General features: G+C 35.2%; 3 protein-coding genes across 13 annotated transcripts in view; 2 read left to right on the top strand and 1 right to left on the bottom strand.

Moving 5' to 3' along the window:
* LOC110833691 (CD109 antigen) overlaps positions 1-14,282 on the top strand; it is a 41,242-nt gene extending 26,960 nt beyond the window's left edge. For 4 of the 5 annotated variants that reach the window (XM_087355218.1, XM_087355221.1, XM_022072063.2 and 1 more), the window contains 8 exons: positions 1,782-1,924; positions 2,011-2,147; positions 5,645-5,880; positions 7,027-7,188; positions 7,594-7,790; positions 10,290-10,461; positions 11,841-11,946; positions 13,828-14,282. In XM_087355218.1, the coding sequence (XP_087211344.1) occupies positions 1,782-1,924; positions 2,011-2,147; positions 5,645-5,880; positions 7,027-7,188; positions 7,594-7,790; positions 10,290-10,461; positions 11,841-11,946; positions 13,828-14,018 (1,344 nt within the window). In that variant the 3' untranslated portion in view covers positions 14,019-14,282. Of the gene's footprint in view, positions 1-1,781; positions 1,925-2,010; positions 2,148-5,644; positions 5,881-7,026; positions 7,189-7,593; positions 7,791-10,289; positions 10,462-11,084; positions 11,198-11,840; positions 11,947-13,827 lie in introns of those variants that run through there. The other variant, XR_002544281.2, reaches the window with a different exon arrangement.
* LOC110833692 (pre-mRNA-splicing factor CWC25 homolog) lies at positions 14,225-19,603 on the bottom strand. Of its 2 annotated transcripts, none has more exons than XM_022072065.2 (7): positions 19,141-19,603; positions 18,005-18,177; positions 17,319-17,473; positions 16,633-16,787; positions 15,769-16,113; positions 14,628-14,923; positions 14,225-14,521 (listed from the first exon to the last, which is right to left on the bottom strand). In XM_022072065.2, the coding sequence occupies exons 1-7, from the start codon at positions 19,156-19,158 to the stop codon at positions 14,407-14,409; spliced, it is 1,257 nt and encodes a 418-aa protein (XP_021927757.2). In that variant the 5' UTR covers positions 19,159-19,603; the 3' UTR covers positions 14,225-14,406. The 2 variants fall into 2 exon arrangements, with proteins under 2 accessions (XP_021927757.2, XP_021927759.2); XM_022072067.2 differs by lacking the exon at positions 19,141-19,603 and adding an exon at positions 18,296-18,489.
* A 307-nt stretch (positions 19,604-19,910) lies between these two features.
* Positions 19,911-22,093, top strand: part of Wdr59 (WD repeat domain 59) — a 43,972-nt gene continuing 41,789 nt past the window's right edge. For 2 of the 6 annotated variants that reach the window (XM_087355336.1, XM_022072009.2), the window contains exons 1-2: positions 19,911-20,378; positions 21,831-21,880. In XM_087355336.1, the coding sequence (XP_087211462.1) occupies positions 20,325-20,378; positions 21,831-21,880 (104 nt within the window). In that variant the 5' untranslated portion in view covers positions 19,911-20,324. Of the gene's footprint in view, positions 20,379-20,446; positions 20,469-21,830; positions 21,881-22,093 lie in introns of those variants that run through there. The other 4 variants (XM_022072011.2, XM_022072012.2, XM_022072014.2 and 1 more) reach the window with 3 other exon arrangements.

Raw genomic sequence — 22,093 nt, 5'->3', positions numbered from 1 at the left:
TGTGAGAAATTAAACATGATTTATTTTGAGGGATTTGAGCTCACAGTGGTGAGTATGTAGATTGCTGTCTTCTGAGCTGTAGCTCTGTGTAGTCTGGTAGAAGTTTACGAATGTTTCAGAGGTTATGGATAAATTTCTACCAGACTGCATGGTGCTATGACCCAGAAAATGGCTGTTTTGATGATTTATTTTATGTATATATAATTTCTTCTTTTGCATGATATTATGTAGCATAATATTTTCCTTGTAATTTTCAGCTAGCCTTTATATTTTTCCATTCTCATTAACTGCCCTTCTATTTAATTTAAACTTGCTTCTTATCAACCATACCTTTCCCCCCCCCCCCCCCCCCCACCCCTGTTTTGTTGTTGTAAATACTCATTTTATTACTGAGATGGCTGTCTTCTGGGCTGTAGTACTATGTAGTCTGGTTGAAGTATACCAATGTTTCAGAGGTCCTTGCTGCCTCCATCATCACTGCAATGAGTCCTGAATCGTCAGTAAACTTCTACCAGACTTCATGATGCTACAACCCTGAGGACAGCTATCTTCATGCTCACTACTGTAAGAACCTCAAATCCTACTTATGTTACCTAGTTCCTCTATTTTTAATTTTATATATTATTTTTGCTGCATTCTCTTTGTATATCCTTGTCACTTTCTTTAATCCCAGTTCATAAGGTACTTAATATTGAATTTGTTTTTTGGTTGTGAAATATATCTTTACATACTGACTGAACAATTACTTTCAGAAATCTAATTTTACTTTTGTTTTTAAACTATTGAATTGAACGGTTTCTTTATCCTACTATACCAGGTAATGTACAATGAAGAAAATCAAGAGAGAGATAATATATTTATACATGTTTTTTTATCTTTATTCTCTTTAGTTATGAAAATGTAGAGATGTTTCTTTAATTGGAAACTTGAGTTTGATGAAAGTTGAGTTCACATGTCTCTGTTCTACTATGTTATATTTCATGCCTTACAGTTTCAGTGGACCCACATGTCACATTTTTAATTTGAAACTGTTGGTGCTGTTAAACCTATGCATTTGAAATATAACTTGCTTAAATAAAGTGAGCTAAAAATGTGGGAGACCAGTATGTAAGCACTAAATGAGACCAAGAAGGAATCAGATTATGCCCTAAATCTACTCTGAAATACAGTAAACTCTATGAACTGAATCTGTATCAGATCTGTTCTTAACATTTTAGAATGATACTCCTTATCCAGACAATAAGAGAGAGTACATTGATGAGCACGTGAATCAAATCTTTCATCTGTGATAAAAGGATGTATTTCTTTATTTGTGTAACATTTCAGTCAGTAACATATCTGCCCAAGGCAGATGCTATCCAGATTAAGATTTCATGGCTTTTCTGAGTTCCTCAAGGCAAATTCTAAAACAGTAGCCTACCTTGGAACAGGACAAGACAGCTAGGTTAATTTCAAGTTCAACATACATAATCAGTATGTCATCCTGTCTGATACTTTAGCAGTTGAAATAGCATTTTAAAACGCTGAAGACCTGCAACAAGAATTCATTCAATGGAAAGTAATGATTCCAATATCCATTGCCATGGTTTTCACTATTTTATAAAGTTTTTATCATCCATTGGTGCAGCTGGCATTGAAAATACAGTTTTGGAGAGAGATAATGGTATATACATTTTCTTTAAAATTAGTTATCAGTTTTTTGTGAAACATTTCTGGCACACATTATTTTATATAACTTTCAAATCTTCATGGAACATTATTACAACATTCCATTGTTTCAGTTTGCCACCAGGTTTAATAATTCAGTACAATATCACAACATTACATTGACTGCTCATATTCTAATTACAATACATGAAGTGACACAGATGTTGCAGGGAAGCATTCGAACTGAGGCTGCCAAAGCAAGTATTAAGGCTGTCAGGTTGGTACCATAACTTCGTTTAAATTAAGTCGCTTGGTTATAAAACAAAATTAGTTGTTAAGTGAGGCATGTGTTCTGTGTTCTAGGTACCTGGAACACCAATTGTCTTCATTGACTGATCCATATGAAATTGCTATCACAACTTATGCACTTACATTATGTGACAGTACTGAAAAGGAATTTGCCTTTAATCTTCTGCACTCTAAAAAGCTGGAAGTTGCAGGTATGATGGAGTGTAGTTGTAACCAAAACATGAATCAGGTCTCTCCAGCATTCAGCTAGATTTTTACCATTTTTGGTAACTTTATGTTCCTATAAGGTTAACTAATCTTCCACATAAAGAAGAAAATGTAAAAAAAAAATAATGAATACAAAGTCAAGCCACACATAAACTTTTAAAATAAATATATAATATAACAGAAAATCAGTACAAATTTAAACCCAAAGCATGCACATGCAGTATGAACAAGAAGTCTAAACAGTATTATAACAACTAATTTGTACCAATTAATCACCTTTGGAGATTGATGTAATCATTAATAACAGTATGATGATTGAATCTCTGGTTATGGGCTGCTTGAATATCAGTCCAAAAAAACAATTTATGATGAATAGCCTACATAAGTTCTACAGCATCCATATAATATTACCAGGCTTTAAAATTAGAGTAGAACAAAGGCTGATTTCTCTGTAGGGCCTTAGATATCATACCACCTGCCATGTTGGAGGGATGAGGAAATGAATTACAGTGAATCAGATTTCCTGTGATATCATTTGTGTTGCATGTGGGGTTATGTTTGATTTGATAATTGCACTGAAGTACTGGAATTTCAAAGTAAAATAGGAAGATCACAAACTTTTGTAGTTACACAGCATAATTTATTTACTTACAGTAATGAACCATTCCATACATTTTCTTAGTTTTGTACTCTATAAATTCTTGCAATATTGTGTTATATCTAATTCTTTACTTCTGGTAATGTGAACTTAGAGTCCACATAGATGGCTGTCAATTTTTACCATACCAAACAGTTTTTACAATTCACCTTTTAGTAGATTGGAGGTATTAATAGTGGTAAGTCTGAAGATGTCTGTGTTTTAGGTTGTTAGGCCATGGAGTTTGGTAGAAGTTTGCTGACATTTCAGAGGTCCTTGCTGCCTCCATCATCAGGACATTGAGTAAGCTGTGTGTATGTGGGAACAGTGTGAGGTTTAGAAGACTTGTGGTCAATCTAACCATTTCCACATGTGCTGCTTACTCATTGCCCTGATGATGGAGGTGGCAAGGACCAATGAAACGTCAGTAAACTTCTACTGGACTACATGGCACAACATCCCAGAAGACAGCCAGCTTCAATTCACCTTTCCTTTATATTCTTCTTCTTCGTCCTCCTCAGTGCTAAAGCAACAACTAATTTGTACCAATTAATCACCTTTGGAGATTGATGTAATCATTAATAACAGTATGATGATTGAATCTCTGGTTATGGGCTGCTTGAATATCAGTCCAAAAAAACAATTTATGATGAATAGCCTACATAAGTTCTACAGCATCCATATAATATTACCAGGCTTTAAAATTAGAGTAGAACAAAGGCTGATTTCTCTGTAGGGCCTTAGATATCATACCACCTGCCATGTTGGAGGGATGAGGAAATGAATTACAGTGAATCAGATTTCCTGTGATATCATTTGTGTTGCATGTGGGGTTATGTTTGATTTGATAATTGCACTGAAGTACTGGAATTTCAAAGTAAAATAGGAAGATCACAAACTTTTGTAGTTACACAGCATAATTTATTTACTTACAGTAATGAACCATTCCATACATTTTCTTAGTTTTGTACTCTATAAATTCTTGCAATATTGTGTTATATCTAATTCTTTACTTCTGGTAATGTGAACTTAGAGTCCACATAGATGGCTGTCAATTTTTACCATACCAAACAGTTTTTACAATTCACCTTTTAGTAGATTGGAGGTATTAATAGTGGTAAGTCTGAAGATGTCTGTGTTTTAGGTTGTTAGGCCATGGAGTTTGGTAGAAGTTTGCTGACATTTCAGAGGTCCTTGCTGCCTCCATCATCAGGACATTGAGTAAGCTGTGTGTATGTGGGAACAGTGTGAGGTTTAGAAGACTTGTGGTCAATCTAACCATTTCCACATGTGCTGCTTACTCATTGCCCTGATGATGGAGGTGGCAAGGACCAATGAAACGTCAGTAAACTTCTACTGGACTACATGGCACAACATCCCAGAAGACAGCCAGCTTCAATTCACCTTTCCTTTATATTCTTCTTCTTCGTCCTCCTCAGTGCTAAAGCCCGAGGTGGGCTTTTGCCTCCCTATCTTTCCTTTATATAGAATATTAAATTCAGCTGATAAATGAAATATTTAGCTCCTTATTTCATTACTGTATTTTTAAGAATATGTGAGAATAAAGAACAAGTAATCATATTTTCAACACACTCATTGATGATGCATATATTAGAAATCAATGCATACTACTGAATTTGTGAGTTATGTGTGTGCTTTGATCAGCAGAATTTACATCACTGTAATTTTGATATGTCACCAGTTACATGCTTTATGGTTATAAAATTCCATCATACAAGGGAATAATGAAGTGGAATTATAAATTAAAGAAGACTAGCAACAAGCTAATTAACTCTCTTACAAAGATACCACCCATACCACACACTGTCAATTGGACATGATCCAGAACAAGTTTCACCCAATGTGACTTTTCATTACCTACTTTTAGAAGACCCAGTCATTTTGATGCTATAATCTGATATTTTCTGGATGTTTTCCAACTAAAGCCCTGTACACATTTCTTGTTTACCCATTGAGCTGTATGTCAGAACCTTGATCTAACTGTCCTAAAGATTCCTGTAAGTAAGTTTCTTGTTATGCAATTGTCCATTCCCCATACAATGAAACTCCTTTATACAAATTATTTTTTCAGCCCTGTATTTTTAACTGTTTTTGCATTCTGCCCTGTAAGAGATCACAAACAAAATTACTGATAAAATGGTTGTTTTATGTGCATCTTAATCTTCAATGTTTTGAAAAATTAATGGAGACTGCAAGAATATAAAAACCAGAAATACTAATTTTATTCTGTTAATTCTTTAATGTGAAACATATTTTTCCCCTCAGGGACCCATCAGTGGGTATGGGGACTGGCACCCCTGAGGTACAAGCTACTCAGTGCCTGGGGGTATAGCTGGGCCACCCTACCTCTGGGGGCTGTAAATACAGAGGTCTGGTCCTCTAGGTTGGGGTTTGGGCGTGGGGCTGACAATTCTACCCTGTAAAAAGCAACTTGTTATGAAATCAGATGAAGCAAGTGATGGATGGACTCATTCACAGCAGACTGGCAAACAGATTGTCTGTGAATGAGAAAGAATGGAAGAAGATTTGAAGAAGGCCAAGGCCCACACAGGGCTGTAGAGCCAATGATGATGATGATGATGATGATGATGATGATGAAACATATTTTTATTGGTTGCTGTTGTTAGAAAGTTGGTATTTAAATCTGTTGTGTCCTACTCTAAAAACCATGATTTGCCCACATCTGTGTAGTAAAAGAGTATGAAATAATTAGTTCATTGTAACTGGCCTCCAGCAAATTCTAGTCATGAACATTATCAATTACAGATTAGTTAAGTAACTTGGAAGTATGAATGTGTAGATTGGCCAATAATAATGTTACAGATGGTCTGCCATATTGGTCTAGAGTGCCAGTGCCCGCAAACAGAATTCGATATGAGAATCAGAGGCCTTTCATTTCTCCTCGAGACTATGAGACAGATGTCTCCTTGGCAGTGGAAGCCACATCATATGCTCTTATGGTGTACGTTATAAGGGACACAGACACTTTTGTTCCTGAAAAGATTGTGAAATGGCTGACTTCAGTTAGAATGGGTAGCAGCGCCTTCATCTCAACAACGGTTAGTACTGTGGAAAGCTGGGCATATTGGCTGATTTTGAAGACATAGAAATGTTAAAGAGTATAAGATTTTGTGATATGAATTTTTGGATTGTAGCTTTAAATGTCATGAATTCAGTTTTCTTAAATTTTCCCTAAATACTTACCATTAAATGAAGCCTCATAGAAAAATATGCCTCATTCTAGATTGAAAATTTGATGAAAGGTAAATAAATAGAGAGCTTGGGGAAGTACAATGTAAGAGTTGCTTTGTGAAGTGAACTGTATACTTAACTGGTTTATTTTGTCAACTTAAAAATAGTCTAATTTACAAAAAAATATATGTAAGTATAATTTTGTTATTGTTGTGGTTATTTATTATATGATTACTTATTGTTGTTATTTTGTATGGGTGTGAAACTTGGAAACATTACTTTGCCATTTGCAAGTTAGGTCAGAGATACTTTACTGCAAAACAGTTTTTCTAACTGCTCCGATGTATAAAAATGTATCTGTATGGCACACCTATATTAAAATATGGTGGCTATGTTGATCATCAGAAATTGTCACTGTGATGAAACTGTCAATTGTGGTTTTCTGAGTTGTGGCACCCTTTAATCTTGTGGATTGTTACCAGCATTTTTCTGAAACATTGATAACCACCTGTAAAACTTCTCTGCATTACAACCCAGAAGATTGGAGTCAACATTTTTGCTGCTATGAGAACCTGAAATCACAGATGGAAATAATTTGCTAAGATACAACTTGAGTTCAAGTATTTGGAAAGTTTTAAGTAATTTTAATCCATACATTTTTCCATTATATACACGAGTTTAAAGTTTATCCTTGATTTTGTAAAGATATTATAATATTACTGCTAATTCCGTCTTACAGATTCTTCCTTAAAATCTCAGATAGATAAGAAATTCCTTGCTTTTAAGGAACCCAAAAGGTGCAACGCTTTTCACAAAAGCCTGCTGTTGACCGCATTCTTGAGCATCCTCCCATCTATGCCTAGTTTTCCCAAGTGTAATCTTCCCATTAGGCAATTTAAGGTAAAACCGATTATGGCCTACCAGTACTTAAATATATGGACTAAGAATGCCTAATATATTAAATGTTTTCAGAGAAAAATAATTTTTATCTCATGAGAGATTGATTCTTTCAGGATACAGTGATTGCATTACAAGCTCTGACTGAGTATGCCTTCCGAGGTCGTCTGAAGGACATTACAGACATGTCCATCACACTGGAACTCCCAAGTACTGCAGGTTTCAGGAAAACTGTACATATAGACAATACAAGCTTCACCGCTATTCATATATTTGACGTAAGTCATACTGATATATCATATTGTTACTTTACTGCCATTTATTCCAGATGGTGGACCATCTTTGTCATATATGTTATTTCTTGGTTTATTTAATGAAGCTGTGTAACTACATAGGTTAAGTGGTGCCAAATGAAAAATTTAAAGATTGATAATGAATGAATCATACTCACATACAGCTGGATGAAACAAAAATCATGCACAAGCTCGCAATAGTATATTTTCGATATATTTTTTTAACAAGAAATTACACTATGGAGAGGTTGTGTACAAATTTCATTTCACTCTGTATAAGTTGTAGGGCACCTTTATGTGAAAGGAAACGTTTACCACATAAGTATTACTGATGTATTTTGGAAACTGATTTAAAGTGAATAATTTGACATTACTTATTGAATTCTTCAGGTTCCAAATGTGTGGGGTCATTTAAATGTAATCGCTAAAGGCAGCGGACAGGCAGTTGTACAGATGGACATCAGTTTTGGTGTTGATTATGAAGGATTCAAGGAGTTTGCAAAAACTGAGACATTTAACTTAGAAATAAAAGAATTTTATTCCACATTCAGAAATAAATCTTACATTACTATTCAAAGCTGTTTTCGGTAAGTTTGATTTCATTAACCATGTTTAATATAAGAGAACAAAATGTAAGCCAATAATTACATTTAACTCTCTCTGTGCTTATGTTTGAACATACATTGCACATAGTGCATGGTAGTGCTACTGATATAGTTTTATTCAGTGACAGTGGTTTCTCTAATGTAAAGCTCAGTGTAAGGCCATCAGCCATCATGCAGCTCTCTGCTTGCTGCATAAGAGATGACAACACATGTTCCAATGTCCCTGGATGTAGTACACGTCATATGTGGGACATATGACGTGTACTACATCTGGAGGACTTCCTTATGTGGAGACACTACAAGAGTCTTGTGTACACCACACAGATGAGTACCAGGATGCCCCTTGTCACCAAGTGCAAGATGCAGCACAAGTCGTAGGAACAACACCAGGGATATTGGAATAGGTGCAGGCATCCCTTATGCATCATATAGTGTTAAGTAATCACTGATAGCCATTTTGAGCACTTACTCTGTGAAAGGTTTTATTTTAATCCAACAGAATCTAAGTAACACAGAACAGTTGTTTGTTTTGCATCTCAAGTCCATCAAATGTGACAAACTTTACAACCTCACATCTGCGCAATGAAAAATTATTAGCAAAACTGGAAAGGACTTTTGATTCCAGAAAATGCCTACAATACCTTAGGAGGAATGTACTCATTTTTGGAACATGCTTTATATGACATTTCTATCCTACGCTATAAGCATAATAAGTTAGAGACAAGGAGCTATGAGATACCACGTATTTGCCTAAAGTATCATTGAAGCTATGAACTGAGAGCTGTGCAAGAGGTGCAGAAATATTTCAAGGTCAGGAGCCATGAGCTATCACTGAAACCATGAACTGAAAGAGGTAAATTCCCACAAAGATATACCATAGGAAGGGTGATGAATTTGGGAATGATGACAATAAATGTGAAAAGAAGACATTGAAGCTGATAATAGTGAAGAGAGTGGGACTGATCAGTAACACTGGATAAAAACTAGTGACTTCAAGATTATTACAAAGAAGAGACCTGACTCATAAATGTACTGTTTAACATGTTTTCAAATATTTGAAATGTCTTCTGAGATGTACCATATAGTCTGGTAGATATTGACTGATGTTTGAGAGGAGCTTACTGTTTCCATTATCAGGGTGATGGGTGCTCATCTAACTACCAAACTATATGCCTCATCATCCTAGAAGACAGCTATCTTCACACTCGTCACCATGAAAACATGAAATCTGACACATTTGTTTGTGGTAACTGTATGGAATTAACTTACAAAATAAGTTTTTCTGTCCAGATATGTTTCTTAGTGGGGGTTATTTTAGATTTGTAATAATCTTCCGTCCCTGCCACAGTGGTCTAGTGGTCAGAACGCTAGCCTTGTAAGCCTGGGGTCCCGGGTTCAATTCCCGGTGGTGCTCAAATTTATAACTTGTGTTGGGCAAGGCCGTGGTCTAGGCATCACGGAGTTTTCCTCCGGGGGCTTCCCCGGTTTCTCCGTGGCATCCCAACAATTACTCCACTCACACACAGAAGAAGGCAATGGCAAACCACTTCTGATCATCTTTGCCACGAATGTATATATGTATGAGCAGGTCCCTGACAACCTGAAGAGGTTGGAAGGATCCTGTTCATAATATATGGACCTGTCATCAGACAGAACACTACAAAAAAATAAAATAATCTTCCATTCAGATAAATATTGTATATTTGCATGGAGTTCAACTCAGTAAAATTACAATGCCCAAGAACCTGTATATATTTCCCAGGAACAAATATCTCCTTAAAGTGTCAGTTTTTATTCAGATATTGAAGACCTTTTATTTCTCCATAAGATTTGTAACAGAAGCTACCCAGTTCACGCACATACTTCTTGGTTCATAGTATCATCCTTCCTTGCTATGCTCATTTCACTGTGTATCCAGGGAAATTCAAAAGCCATGGCCCATATTTGTGGTTTAGTTGAGATCTGTACTGTATTTGATTTAGTCTTAGTATTTTAATTCACTGTCACTTTCAAATACCTTTCTTAAAAGACTGTTACACTTTAAAAAGTATGGAAAGTATGTGCTCTGTTGTTTAATATATACTGGATTAACTGCCAATTAAGTCTAGGGAAGGATGATACCTACCGATACTTGCACCAGAGTTCATGTAATTTCTATTATTTCTTAACTATATCAACTTTACCAATAACGAAAAATAACTGCATATGTCAGTGTGAATTAGATTGATCCCCTGTATGTGGATGTGTCTGCCATTTTGTAGTGCTACATTCAAGTGTCTTCTGGTGACCAGGGGTGGTGGGAAATATGTTTTACACATGAATATTAAATAGTAATTACAGTAATTGTTATAACTTAATGTTTGAAAACTTTAAGGACGGTTGCATTGTATACCTTGCATGCATAGCGTGCTTCAGGTATGGCAATGAAGGGGTTGATATTTTTCTCTATCTTATGTTTTGATTTTCAATTTTCTAATGCAGTTGGCTCCTGGAGGATCCTCCTATGAGTGGTCTGTCAGTACTTGAAGTTGAACTTCCAACAGGCTACAATATTCTTGAATCAGAAGCAGAAAGGCTTGTACAGTCTAGGCTGCATCCAAAGCTAAGAGATGCAAAAACAAAAGAAGGCAAAATATTTTGGTTTTTCGAGCAAGTAAGTTTTCCTCTTTAATTGTATGGTGATATGTATTAAATAATACACTAAGGATGTGATGACACTACTTTTGAGAAATACTTTTCAAGCTCGTATCAGATTAATACATAAATTTCAAGGCCATATTTATAATTAAAATGTAACCATGACAGAATGGTTAGGGCTTATAACAAAGAATGTCATTGTAAAAAGCAAAACCACAATGACCATCAGTTTCTTAACATTACACAGCTATACAAACTAACATGTTTTTTCAGACAGCTGTACTTCAGTGAGTGATTCCTAAAATTCACCAGGTTCTCTTCTAATTTTTTGGAGGTGGATGTGGTTGATGTACCAGTTGTATATTATGTCTCACACTGGTTCATTGGAACTCTTACCAAATGTTGTAGATCAAACATATATACGTGCATGCACACAATCATATTTTGTGCATTGAACAAATTTTTCACCTACTTTCCTTTCTTAAGGAAAGAGAGTATTTACCTGATCACCCTGTTGGCTGTGTGTACACTGTTCCAATTTTCTTATACACTTGACTGGGTTTAAAGAAATTTTGTGTAACTCTTATGCTATTGGAGGCCATCGCAAACTCATACTTTTTAAATTCTGACACTTTATAGTTATAACATGGCAGGCACACAAATCTGTTGGGTGGCAGCTACACTAACGCAATGGCCACAGCAACTGCAGCTTGGACTGATTCTACATTATTGCCAAATCTACACAACTGAAGGTATATTCATAAGATAGTGTAGTTGCGTCATATTGTGACTTATTAAATTAAAATTAAATTATTTGGTTATTCCGTCAAATCACAATGTATTTAAAATAAGATAATTAAAATAATGGTATGTTTATTTTACTTTCCTTATAATATTATTTATTTAATTAATTGTTTTCTATATTCATCCATATTCATTAATGTTTCTTTGAATCATTTACTTCACAGACCGATGTAAACATCAAAAGCATCACTTCAAACAATAAAGTTGATCCATTATATGAAAATATCTGGACACAACCTCCAAAAAACTACACTACGAAAAATTGTGAATAATTGTAATTGAGTTTTAAATTTAATATAATTTTACACCTGATGATGGTTTAATAAAACCGAAACATGTTGTAACTGTTCCAATTGTAAATCGATTATTCGATATGGAACACAGAATGATATTTTAATTATCTTATTTTAAATACATTGTGATTTGACGGAATAACCAAATAATTTAATTTTAATGAAGGTATATTCTACAAACTAAGGTAGCATTAAACAGTAAAGGACATAACTTAAAGAAACTACACTACCTCAAAGTATGATATGTCCTGGTAATTGGAATTAAGTTTTGTTAATGAGACTGACTTTTGTCCAACAGATCACACAGGACTGGACATGTTTTAATCACACAGTGAGGAGATGGTATCCTGTGGCAAACCTGTCTTTATATCGACAAGTTCAGCTGTACGAGTCACATGCAAAAGGTAGAAAAGAATATTTATGTAGCATTATGGATAGGATTTGAGATTTTCACAGTGATCTGAATGTAGATGGTGGTCTTCTGCGTTGTTACGCTATGTAGCTACACAATTCAACAACTCAGAAGACCATCATCCATATCTGGGACAGAGCTATCATAAACATGACATAACAATGTATTTTGCATTATGCAATCAGAAGCTCTAGATCCTGAGAAATTATTGCTCTATAAAGTGTTCGATGTTCTAAAATTTATTAATGTCTTTGTTTTCATAAAGTGTTATTAACAGGATGTGTGTACACTTAAAATTATTCATTATCGGGACTTTTTCCATCGTCTGTTCTTTAACACCACGACATTTCGAAGGCTGGTTCTGCACGATTTATATTGTCCAGTGACAAAGACTAGCACTATCTAAGGGACACAACAGAGTAGGTACCTCTTACCTGAAGATGGAGACAGAACCAGCCTCCGAAACGTCATGGTTTTAAAGAACATACGATGGGAAAAGTCCTGATAATGAATAATTTTAAGTGCAAACTACTGTCGTCAAAACCCTTTAAAATTGAGGATGTATGTACTTCACTATTTGATACAGGGAAGGCAGCCACTATGCACTCAGTTTCTACACAACTAAGATAATTTCTTGTGGGCTAATTTAACCATTTTTCCACCTGCTGAAAAATCTTGTCTTAAGGGGGGGGGGGGGAATTAGTGACTTTTTTTTTTGTTTCATACAACTGTGAGAACACAAAATTATACTTATATTTTTGATTGCAGTTGCAAGAATGTAATTGCAGTTTTTCTTCTTCTTCTTCTCCCCAGCAGAGCATGAATTAACTTTTCAAGAAAGAGTTACTTAGTTAAAGAATAATTTTCTTTGAATATATTTCATTCTTGTTACAGCTAGAAAGAGTTTGATCACAGATTATCCTCATTTCTTCTCTTCCCAGGTTCTTTGCCACTACTACTACCACCTTCAGTTTTCAAATTCAGGGCATCCCTTCTGTCACTCATTTCTCTTTCCTTAGTGAAGGTCCATTCCATTTCCGTGATCATCTTTTTATTTCAGTTATGTGTCTTTTAGTATGCTGTTTGTAAAACCAAGAAAGTGTGAAGTACTGACTTTAATTTATTGGCTCTTTTACATATTTTGTGTCAAATTTAAGTGTGTACGTATTTTGATGCTGTTTATCATTTCATGCTGTCTTACATCTTCTAGACCTAGAAAGTGAGCATATAAACAGTACAAGTAAAGTATGAAAAGTTTATATTCTCCATGGTTTATCAATTTGATCATCAAAAGTCCTGTTTCAAATTTCATATTGTATGGAGAAAAGAAATCATTAATTTGCAGTGATGGAATGTGATTTTCATTGTGCATTGCAAGTGCAGATTTTTGTAAAAGTCAGAAATATCCTAAAGAATAATGTAACTTCATAGTGAGATACTTTCTCTTTTGTACAAATTCCTTTAATATAAACAAATCATTATATTGGAATTTTCAACATAAATGTGGATATAGAATGAAATTAGTTGCCTGTATTTCATGCTGCAGAATTTCAAATTGCAGAAGACTTTTATGTACTGGTCTTTTATGAATGCCAAGAGAATTTGGCTTCTAATCATTACTTCTACACTCATAAAACAGTAGTTCATAATAATGAAGTTATTACAAAAATATTTCATAGAAAGTTCAAACTGGAATGCAAAATTCTTTCTTGTAATATATAATACTATTTTGACATTCATGGAATCAACTTTCACTGTAGTTTGGTGACATTTTATTTCTGTGGAGTTAATTTGTTTAAGAAAGCACATAATTGCTGCTATTATAATTATGTTGAATTGAAGTAAAAATTCCATACTGACTCTTTTTCCCCAGAGAACTTCGTAATGATTCTAGTCAACTCTACACCGCTGTATATTCTGAACATATGTGAAGTGTGTGGTTCATACCAGTGCCCATACTGCCCTTACTACAGCCGGATTGCTCCATCTGCTGCCAGCAAACTTATTACAATACTCTCTGTGATCACCTTGGAACTAATGAAGAAATTAAGGCATTTTACATGACAATGAAAGTGTGAGCTGATATTAATCACAACAGTGCCACACTCCATGTGAACAATGAGTGTCTATAAAACTGTCAAATTATTTTTCTTCATATATTACTTAAAACTGCTATATTCAAACTGACAAGGACCATGCAATAATGGGTATTTAGTTGCTGTAAATTGAAGGGAAGAAAAGAGGGAAGCAAAATGTCTTGTATCAGAGCATCAGTTTTACAAAATGCATTTCTATCATATAAATACAATAATACATTTTTCTCAGTAACATACAGTGTCAGATTTATTTGGTGAAGAAATTTAATATTAAAAGTTTTCTGTCCCTGTACCATGCTAGCAAGGCTATGCCATAGAAAGGTAACTGAATATAGCTGGAACTGCAATTTATGATATCATCTCCGAGCAAAGTTCTTATTCATCTCTCTTCCAGAGCGTTGAATGTTATTTATATTTGCCTTTATTCGACCTTCAATGGAGCCCTGAGAAGCTGCATATGAGAGTTGTTTCCTGAAATAATAAAAATAATTATTTTATATAATATTTATATGGTATTCCTTCCCACAGTTATAACCTATGTATAATATAAAATCAAAGACCATAAAACTGATTGTACCTGAGAAAGTCTCCTTTATATTCTTTGTTTTGTTTCTTTTCTTTTTCATCTTGAGCTTTGTAGCTTGCAATATTCTTTTCCCTTTCTTTTTCTCGCCATCTAGCATTGTCCATCATTTCTTGTCTTCTCTGTTCTATTTCGTTGTTGCCGAGCTTCTGCCTCTCATGTTTAACCCATACCTTCTTGGGTGGTGCAGACTGTGCCTGAGATGAAACTCCTGTTTGCTGAATTCCTAGTATTTGATGATGATGATGATGATGATTTATTCTGTCAGAATGACCTCTAGATCCAGTTCTCTGTAATAGAGAGGCATCATTCATAATATGTGACCGAGTTGCTTATCACACAAACTTCCCAAATTAAAATACAAGAGTTCATAATAACACTCGGATTGATTTTATTTTACATAACACAAATGAAAGGAACAATACATCACAGATGTTACTGACAACACTTCCTATTTCATTTCAGCTGTTGGGAAGTCACCGCTTTGTATAAGTTATGAGTAAGCAGCTGAACTGGTGATAACCATAAAGGAATTTTTTATTAAGCATAATATGCTACATGTTCTCCAGCCATCATCAGATTTACCATAGTCATTTTTTATGTTCCTTAAATTGAATAATAAATAGAAAGAAAAGTCATTCTAGAAAGGGAAAGTGTAGCAGTCAGGATTACTAGAATCATTGTGTTCAGTCAGAAGGAGACTTAAATGAAGGGGACAAATGTGATTGACAGGTATGATAGGAATATTATGACTTGCCCCTGGACACTAAAAATACTTTACCTTCACACAACTTGTAATCCTTAGTTCAAATGTTGTAAGAGCTATCACTCTGCTTGAAGGCTAGTTTTAATTACAATTTAATCTGCCATGTTTGTATTTTAGAGTAGGTAGTCAGGCATTCCTCTTGTCATGAAACAAGACAGAGTGAAGGAAAATCATATGGCATCAGGTAATATGACTACTAAGAGAACTATTATAAAACTGAAATGTAATTTATAATGAAACACATAATAATGATATTTAAATCAAGATGAATAGTCATAAACCTTTTAGAAGTAACTGTTTTCATTACACTGACATCTCTTTAACTAATGCTTTATTTAGTACTCTTTAAGAAAGCTTCACGTTACATACCTGTAAACCATACATTCTGGTAGGTTGGCAGTCATTCTTGTCTTCCTCCGAAGAACCTGATTCATGTTTCCTTTTTCTGTAAGACACTGCTTTCTGCTTGTTACCTGCTTTGTTTCTGTAACGGGCATCAGTGTCTGCACTTTCATTCAGACTCCTTTTGAGCTTTGCAATATCATTATCAGACAGCTTCTCTTTGAGTTTCATGTATTTGGCTGCCAGAAGTGCATCAAGATCTTTCCCAGCATCTTCATGTGAATCACTGTCATGTCTGTTCTTCTTTCTTTCACTCTTTTTCCTGTTATCTTTTTTATGTTTTTTTGTCTTCTTGGACTTCTCTTCTTTAACCTATGTAAGAGAAAAATTCTTTCATAAATGCAATGCACTAGACAGAGACTTCAAAAGTGCAGGTATTTTTTATTTTTCAAAATTAACCACAGGTACAGACAAAGAATTCATTTTAGGATGAAACACATTTAACCAGGGATTTTGACCCATTTAAATTCAACTTATCGCAGACTGCTTTAGTCAATTCCAAACTTCAACACAATGCATGGAAAACAGAATCTTATATATTATTTCTTCACTCCAGTAATTATTATTCTTACTTTCATACAGTTGTACAACATAATAATTAAGGTAACAGCTATCTTAAAAATTTGGATAAAATGCTATGTGCTCTTGTTTTAGACTTAAAATGAATTTTACAACAGTAACCTGACACATAAAATGTGCATAAACATCAAGCAGTGTGGTTGGTGGTGGTAGCAAGTACAATGTGTGTGGGAGTAAATGTAAAGATCCACCTACAAAATGCTGGGACATTCCTAACATAAATGCAGTAGGTACACCAAGACTTATACTCACCAATTCTTGCAACTGTTTCATTTTTACAGGATTCTTCAAAATCTGACTTTGACTCTCAATTTCTATCTTTTTGATAATATACAATGGATCCTCTTGCAATTTTCTTGCCATATCCACTTGTTCACCAACAGAGAATATAGAACTTGGAAGACAATCTAAAACAAGAAAATTGTATTAATACAAAAAAATATATACACAAAACATTAATAACCTAAATAAGCCAATAATGTACTGCTGTCACAAGTGTGATGCCTTAGTGCATAAAGGTAAATCCATGTGCAGTCAGTATTTATTCAGACTGTTATGTGGATGGTTGTCCAGTGCGGAGTTCATGTTGCACTGATTCATATTTCTTTTATGCTGCAGAAATGTACATCTTATTGCCTTTTTAACACGAACACATAAGTGCCAGGTAACTTCGTGCAAAGCAATGTCTGGATGACAGATCTATCCCTCCTTTATGAGGCTAGGAAAATCTACTTCTGGATGCTGTGTCAATCCTCAAAGATGTTAACACAAATAGCTTCCTACACCATCAACACAAGCTTCTCATTTAAATGGTTGTGCTATGACTGCATTACAGCCATTTTTATGTACAAACATATGCTCAGAAATAGGAGAAGAGGATAGAGTAGTTTAACCTGTTATATATCATTACCGATTCTACTGTTCTACTTGTTACATACCAAGTTCAATAGTGTTTCTTGATGTAGATGCCTTTTCTGCATGTTGCATCTGCTCAAAAGATTTGTCAATGGCACGCCCCAGAAGATACTCTTCCCTATCCACCATACCGCCTGGACCTTTATACATCCAGTCCAGTTTCATATTATCCTTTTTCCTGTAATAATACAAAATATTGTGCTAAGTTGTGGTTTTAAATTTTCTGTACATACTTAAGAATTATATGAAATGACAACTCTGAACTGGGACATCCTACTTTGAAGAGCATTAGAGGAAAGTTCATTTACTAACAACCCCACATACTACACAAACTGTGATATCCAAAGCCTGCACTCACTACAGACTTCAAGAACAAAGGCTTAGTTCATCAGACAACATTACATGGTTCCTGCCACTATGAATATTATATAGCAATAAAAAATAATAAAAGCTTAGTAGTTTGTCCATAGTATAGTTGGGCCAACACTAGTGTCATTTCATCACCCATAAAATTATGGCAATGAATCTGAATGATTTAAAAAATCATTCAGATTCATTGACAATTCTGAGGAAAGCAGACATAGCTACTTAAAAATCTGCTGTATAATTTACATATTTATTAGATGGTCTTGCAACATTTTTATTTCCTGACTACACTCTCCTAAGGAATACACTTGTTCCAAAATGTCTTGTACAGACTACAACTTACTCTACAACACCCTTATCTTGTGCATATTTCTGAATATCTTCTCTTGCTTTCTCTTCTCTGATTTCACGCTGCAGTTCAGCTATTCTCTTCTTCTCTTGGTCATGTTTTTGTTCTGCCTTCCATACTTTCTCCATATTCCTCATTGTTGATGGATGCCATGATTTCTTTAGGTTCTAAAAACAGCAGATGTTTTTGGTATTAATTGCCTGTAGGGGAACTTACATCTCTAACTACAAACTGAATGGTCAGGTTGCAAAGTAACACTCTTGAATGAATTGTTTCAGTTCTCACCACATATCCATTTGCCTTAGTTGGGATATAACATATCTCTGAAAAATAAGCTTAAGATATTGAAGCTAGAACTATATGAAGTTTGATTATAAACATTCATATATATTGCATGTAAAATTGGAAAGTACTGTGACAGATTGACTTAAGAAGTAACACCATCACCACCACCACCACTACTACTACTACTACTACTAAGAACAAATTGACAGTGGAACCACGGTTCTGGAGAATCTGAAGTAAATACGTCTATACGGAAAGGAAGTTTATATATTAGCTTTAATTACAACAATATTAACAACAATGCCGAGTAAACAGATGACGTTTTCTAGGTAACATAACAATGCACGCAAGCTGACCATTGTTGTCGATCCATATTAACACATTGTTGATATGGATCTTACACGTTTTCCTTTCACTTGTTTGCCGAATGACCCTTCCGTATAGACGTATTTACGTCAATAATAAGCTGTAAAATATTGAAACAACTGCAAGTAATAAAGATATCTGGGTCAAGCAGGATAAAAATATTGCAGCATCACACGAAGAAGTGAGAGTTCGAAAATATGCTATTCGACTTCTGACCGGAACTTTTAATGATCTAGGTATACGCCGTGTTATGTGGTACTTAATAAACCCTCATTTTAATAGATACCTGGACTCCATTCCATATTACTTGCATACAGAAGCTGGTGTAATACCCACTTGCAAATGAATGTGGAGCGATTAATTGGAGACATTTTAAACAGGGAAAAAATCTAATAGTCTAATAAATATCTAACAACTGCTGTATGTCACATATCAAGGAATTCAAGTAAATGTGAGGAAATAAGTTAGGTTAAACTCACCAAATTTCCTCCACCCATTATTTTCTTGCTGATTTATAGCCAGTAACGGTGACACCAACCGAAAAATTACTTGTTCAATACAATTATATAACGTGTGTCATGAGAACAGGTCTTTGTATTAAGCGCACTTTAGATTTTCTTCTACACATTACATTCCTCTTCTACAACTCAAAACTCAAGATGACATAATTCAAACATGAACATGCTCATCTGTGGCTAGGGCACAGTGACGTCACATCCGCTTACATAATCTTCTTTTGTAATCAATCCTAGGATTGGTTGGCAGCAGCTCTGTATTTAGCTACTGATACTTGGGAAATCCTGAGGATCTTTAATGCGGTGGATTCCCCTTGCCTTCCGCATCCTACGCCGATGACCCATCTGGTTCATTCGCCTTTAGGGGTGATTTCTCACCCTAAGGGCATGAGGGAGCCCTGAACCTCCACCCTCCAAAGAGGCTGTTGGCACTTGGTAGAGGGGGGCCACTTACATATTATGTTATTAATAATCTGTGCTCGAGTTTGTGATCAGTTCTAGAATCGATACGTCATCAATTTGGTAAGACTGAACTGTAGATAATCGCTGACTCTATACATTTATTGCAAATATTAGTACACTAACTCAGTCAGTATAGTGACTGCCTACAAACTGGATGACTTGGGTTCGATCCTCGGCTAGGGCAGAGGATTTATCCTCTAGCCTCTGCGTCTACACCGGTCCTGGGGCTCAACCCAGCCTCCTATCCAATGGGTACCTGAGTCCTTCCCCGGGGGTAAAGCGCGGCCAAGACGTGATGCTGACCACTCACCCCCTTCTGGTGCCGAGATCTTGAATGAGTAGGAGCTATACCGTCTCTCCCCCCAAGCGCGTATATGGCGTATAGTGGGACGGCTTTGCTTTACGTATTAGTACATCTTGTTCTAGTAGTAGTGTTGGTATTAGCTGTGGTTTGTGACGACGATACAAAGATGTCACTACATTTATTTTCTGCTTACTGTGTTCAGTTTCGAATGGCGATTATGGAAGCGTGAATTTGTATTTGTTGCTATTGTGATGTTTGTTCGGAGACAATGTTAGAAAGCAGACATATAACAGCATCACTTAAGAAACACTTGTAAAGCGTGGAAATTATTTAAGTTCATATTTATTTTGAATATATTAATAACATTCATAGACGTCAAGCAATGGCGACGAGATGGAGTAGTGAATTTGTAGTTGCTGAACACAGAGACTTGCAGGTATGAATCAATTAAGACTTTTCGTTCCGTTATCACATTACTGTTCGATACGTACATTAGGATTCTAGTTAGCTGGACCTGAGACAGCTGGTAAGAACGTCGACAACTTATATTTTTAAACTTCGGTCGTTAATGTCTTGGGCAATTGATTTGGTACTATTTACGTACTCGTAATTCACCTTTTACATGTGTGATGTAGTTACAGATGAAATTGTGTTGTTGAAAGTTAAGGATGATTCTACTGAGCGTAGCGGCCGAATAATTATCAATTCTGCTTCGTGTATTGGAGGTCCCAGGTTGAAATCTGAAATCTCAACCTGGAGACCGGCTGTTCTGACTGAAGTTATTCGTTGTTTTACTCAATTTCTCCAGGAACATGCATGGACAGTGTCATAAATTAGGCCGCGGTTGCATTCTATCATGTCTTTAATTAATTTATAAATCTTATCATTCAGTGCTATATAGTTTGAGCTAATGACAGTGCATACATACATCCATCTTTATTACATTCTGTGGATCGGTAAGTTAACCAGATCATCGTAGAACGTGGAATAAGTCATAATAATGCAATACATATTCATGTATATATGTTGTTAAATATGCCACAAATAAATACATTAAGTTCTTTGTGATTAGATCGAATGTAAACAAATTCTAAGTAGGATTTAGGTATTCACAGTGGTGAGTTCGAAGATGCTCAGGGTGATGATGGAAGCATCTCGTCGACCTGATGATGGAGGCAGCAAGGACTTTGTAAACGTTGGTAAACTCCTACCAGACTACATGGTGCAACAACCCAGAAGGCAGCTATCTTCTAAATAAATTCTATTCAATACTGTTCTGAAACCATTTAAAACCTTTTTTAGTGTTCTGGACCCTGCTGTTTATGCTTTTCTTTTTTAATAAATTGTGTAGTACTGCGTTTGAAGTCTCAGTAGCCTGCATAAAATTATTTAAGTGGTTAGTCATTCCACATAATGTTATGCTACATCCACCACTCACATAACCTTCCTCGAAGTTATTTTATAAAACCAAAAGGTGTAAAAACCTCATTGTGAACTGCAAGTGCTTCAGACATACGACCTTTAGAGTAGGTTCTATTCAAATATATTTAATTTACAAAAGTATCTTGTTTTATATTGTATAAGAATCACATCCACTATTTCTCCTTAACTAGATATTCATTTAAGTTTGCAAACACATGATGATCAGTATAATATTTTCATCTCCCACCCTTTCCAGTTCACTGTCCATAAACATCTTCTTATATCATATGTAAATAAGTAGGCTTTATGGTATTAATAAATGACAAACAGTAAGCAGTTTGTCATTTACTGGATCCTCCAATTATAATTTTGTGCATGTTAGTTTCAGAGAAAGAAATTTGTTTTTGTGTCTTTGGATAACTACCTTAAAGATGATTTATATGCTGCCAGTTTACTTTCTTTTCAGGCCAGCACTATGGCTGTAGATTCAAGTGGAGTTTATGCACTGTTAGCAGGGTAAGTGGGTATGGTGGTTTAAATGTAATGAGTAAGATTGGTTGTGAAGGAGAATATTTGGACCTGGAACAGATGAACTGGCTGCAGAATGAAGGACCCAGTACCTAGAAGTTTTGAGGCCTGTATGTTCAGGATTTTATGACAGGCTAGGAATGTAGTGTCCATAAGGGAAACACATACAGGGCAATAAGTAAATCATTGCCCTGATGATGG

This window comes from Zootermopsis nevadensis, unplaced genomic scaffold (assembly GCF_977971745.1).
Source record: "Zootermopsis nevadensis isolate Lab colony 2312 unplaced genomic scaffold, Znev_1.0 Znev_ptg000002l, whole genome shotgun sequence".
NCBI lineage: Eukaryota > Metazoa > Arthropoda > Insecta > Blattodea > Termopsidae > Zootermopsis > Zootermopsis nevadensis.
The sequence above is the reverse complement of the archived record's forward strand: the minus strand, read 5'-3'. Positions and strand labels throughout refer to the sequence as shown.

Excerpts from the sequence above, each read along its gene's own strand:
- LOC110833692 (XM_022072065.2), bottom strand. Across the intron at positions 16,788-17,318 it reads AAGAAACACTATTGAACTTG|ATTGTCTTCCAAGTTCTATA; the intron begins GTATGTAACAAG and ends TTCTTGTTTTAG. Across the intron at positions 14,924-15,768 it reads CCAGAATGTATGGTTTACAG|AGAACTGGATCTAGAGGTCA; the intron begins GTATGTAACGTG and ends TCTCTATTACAG.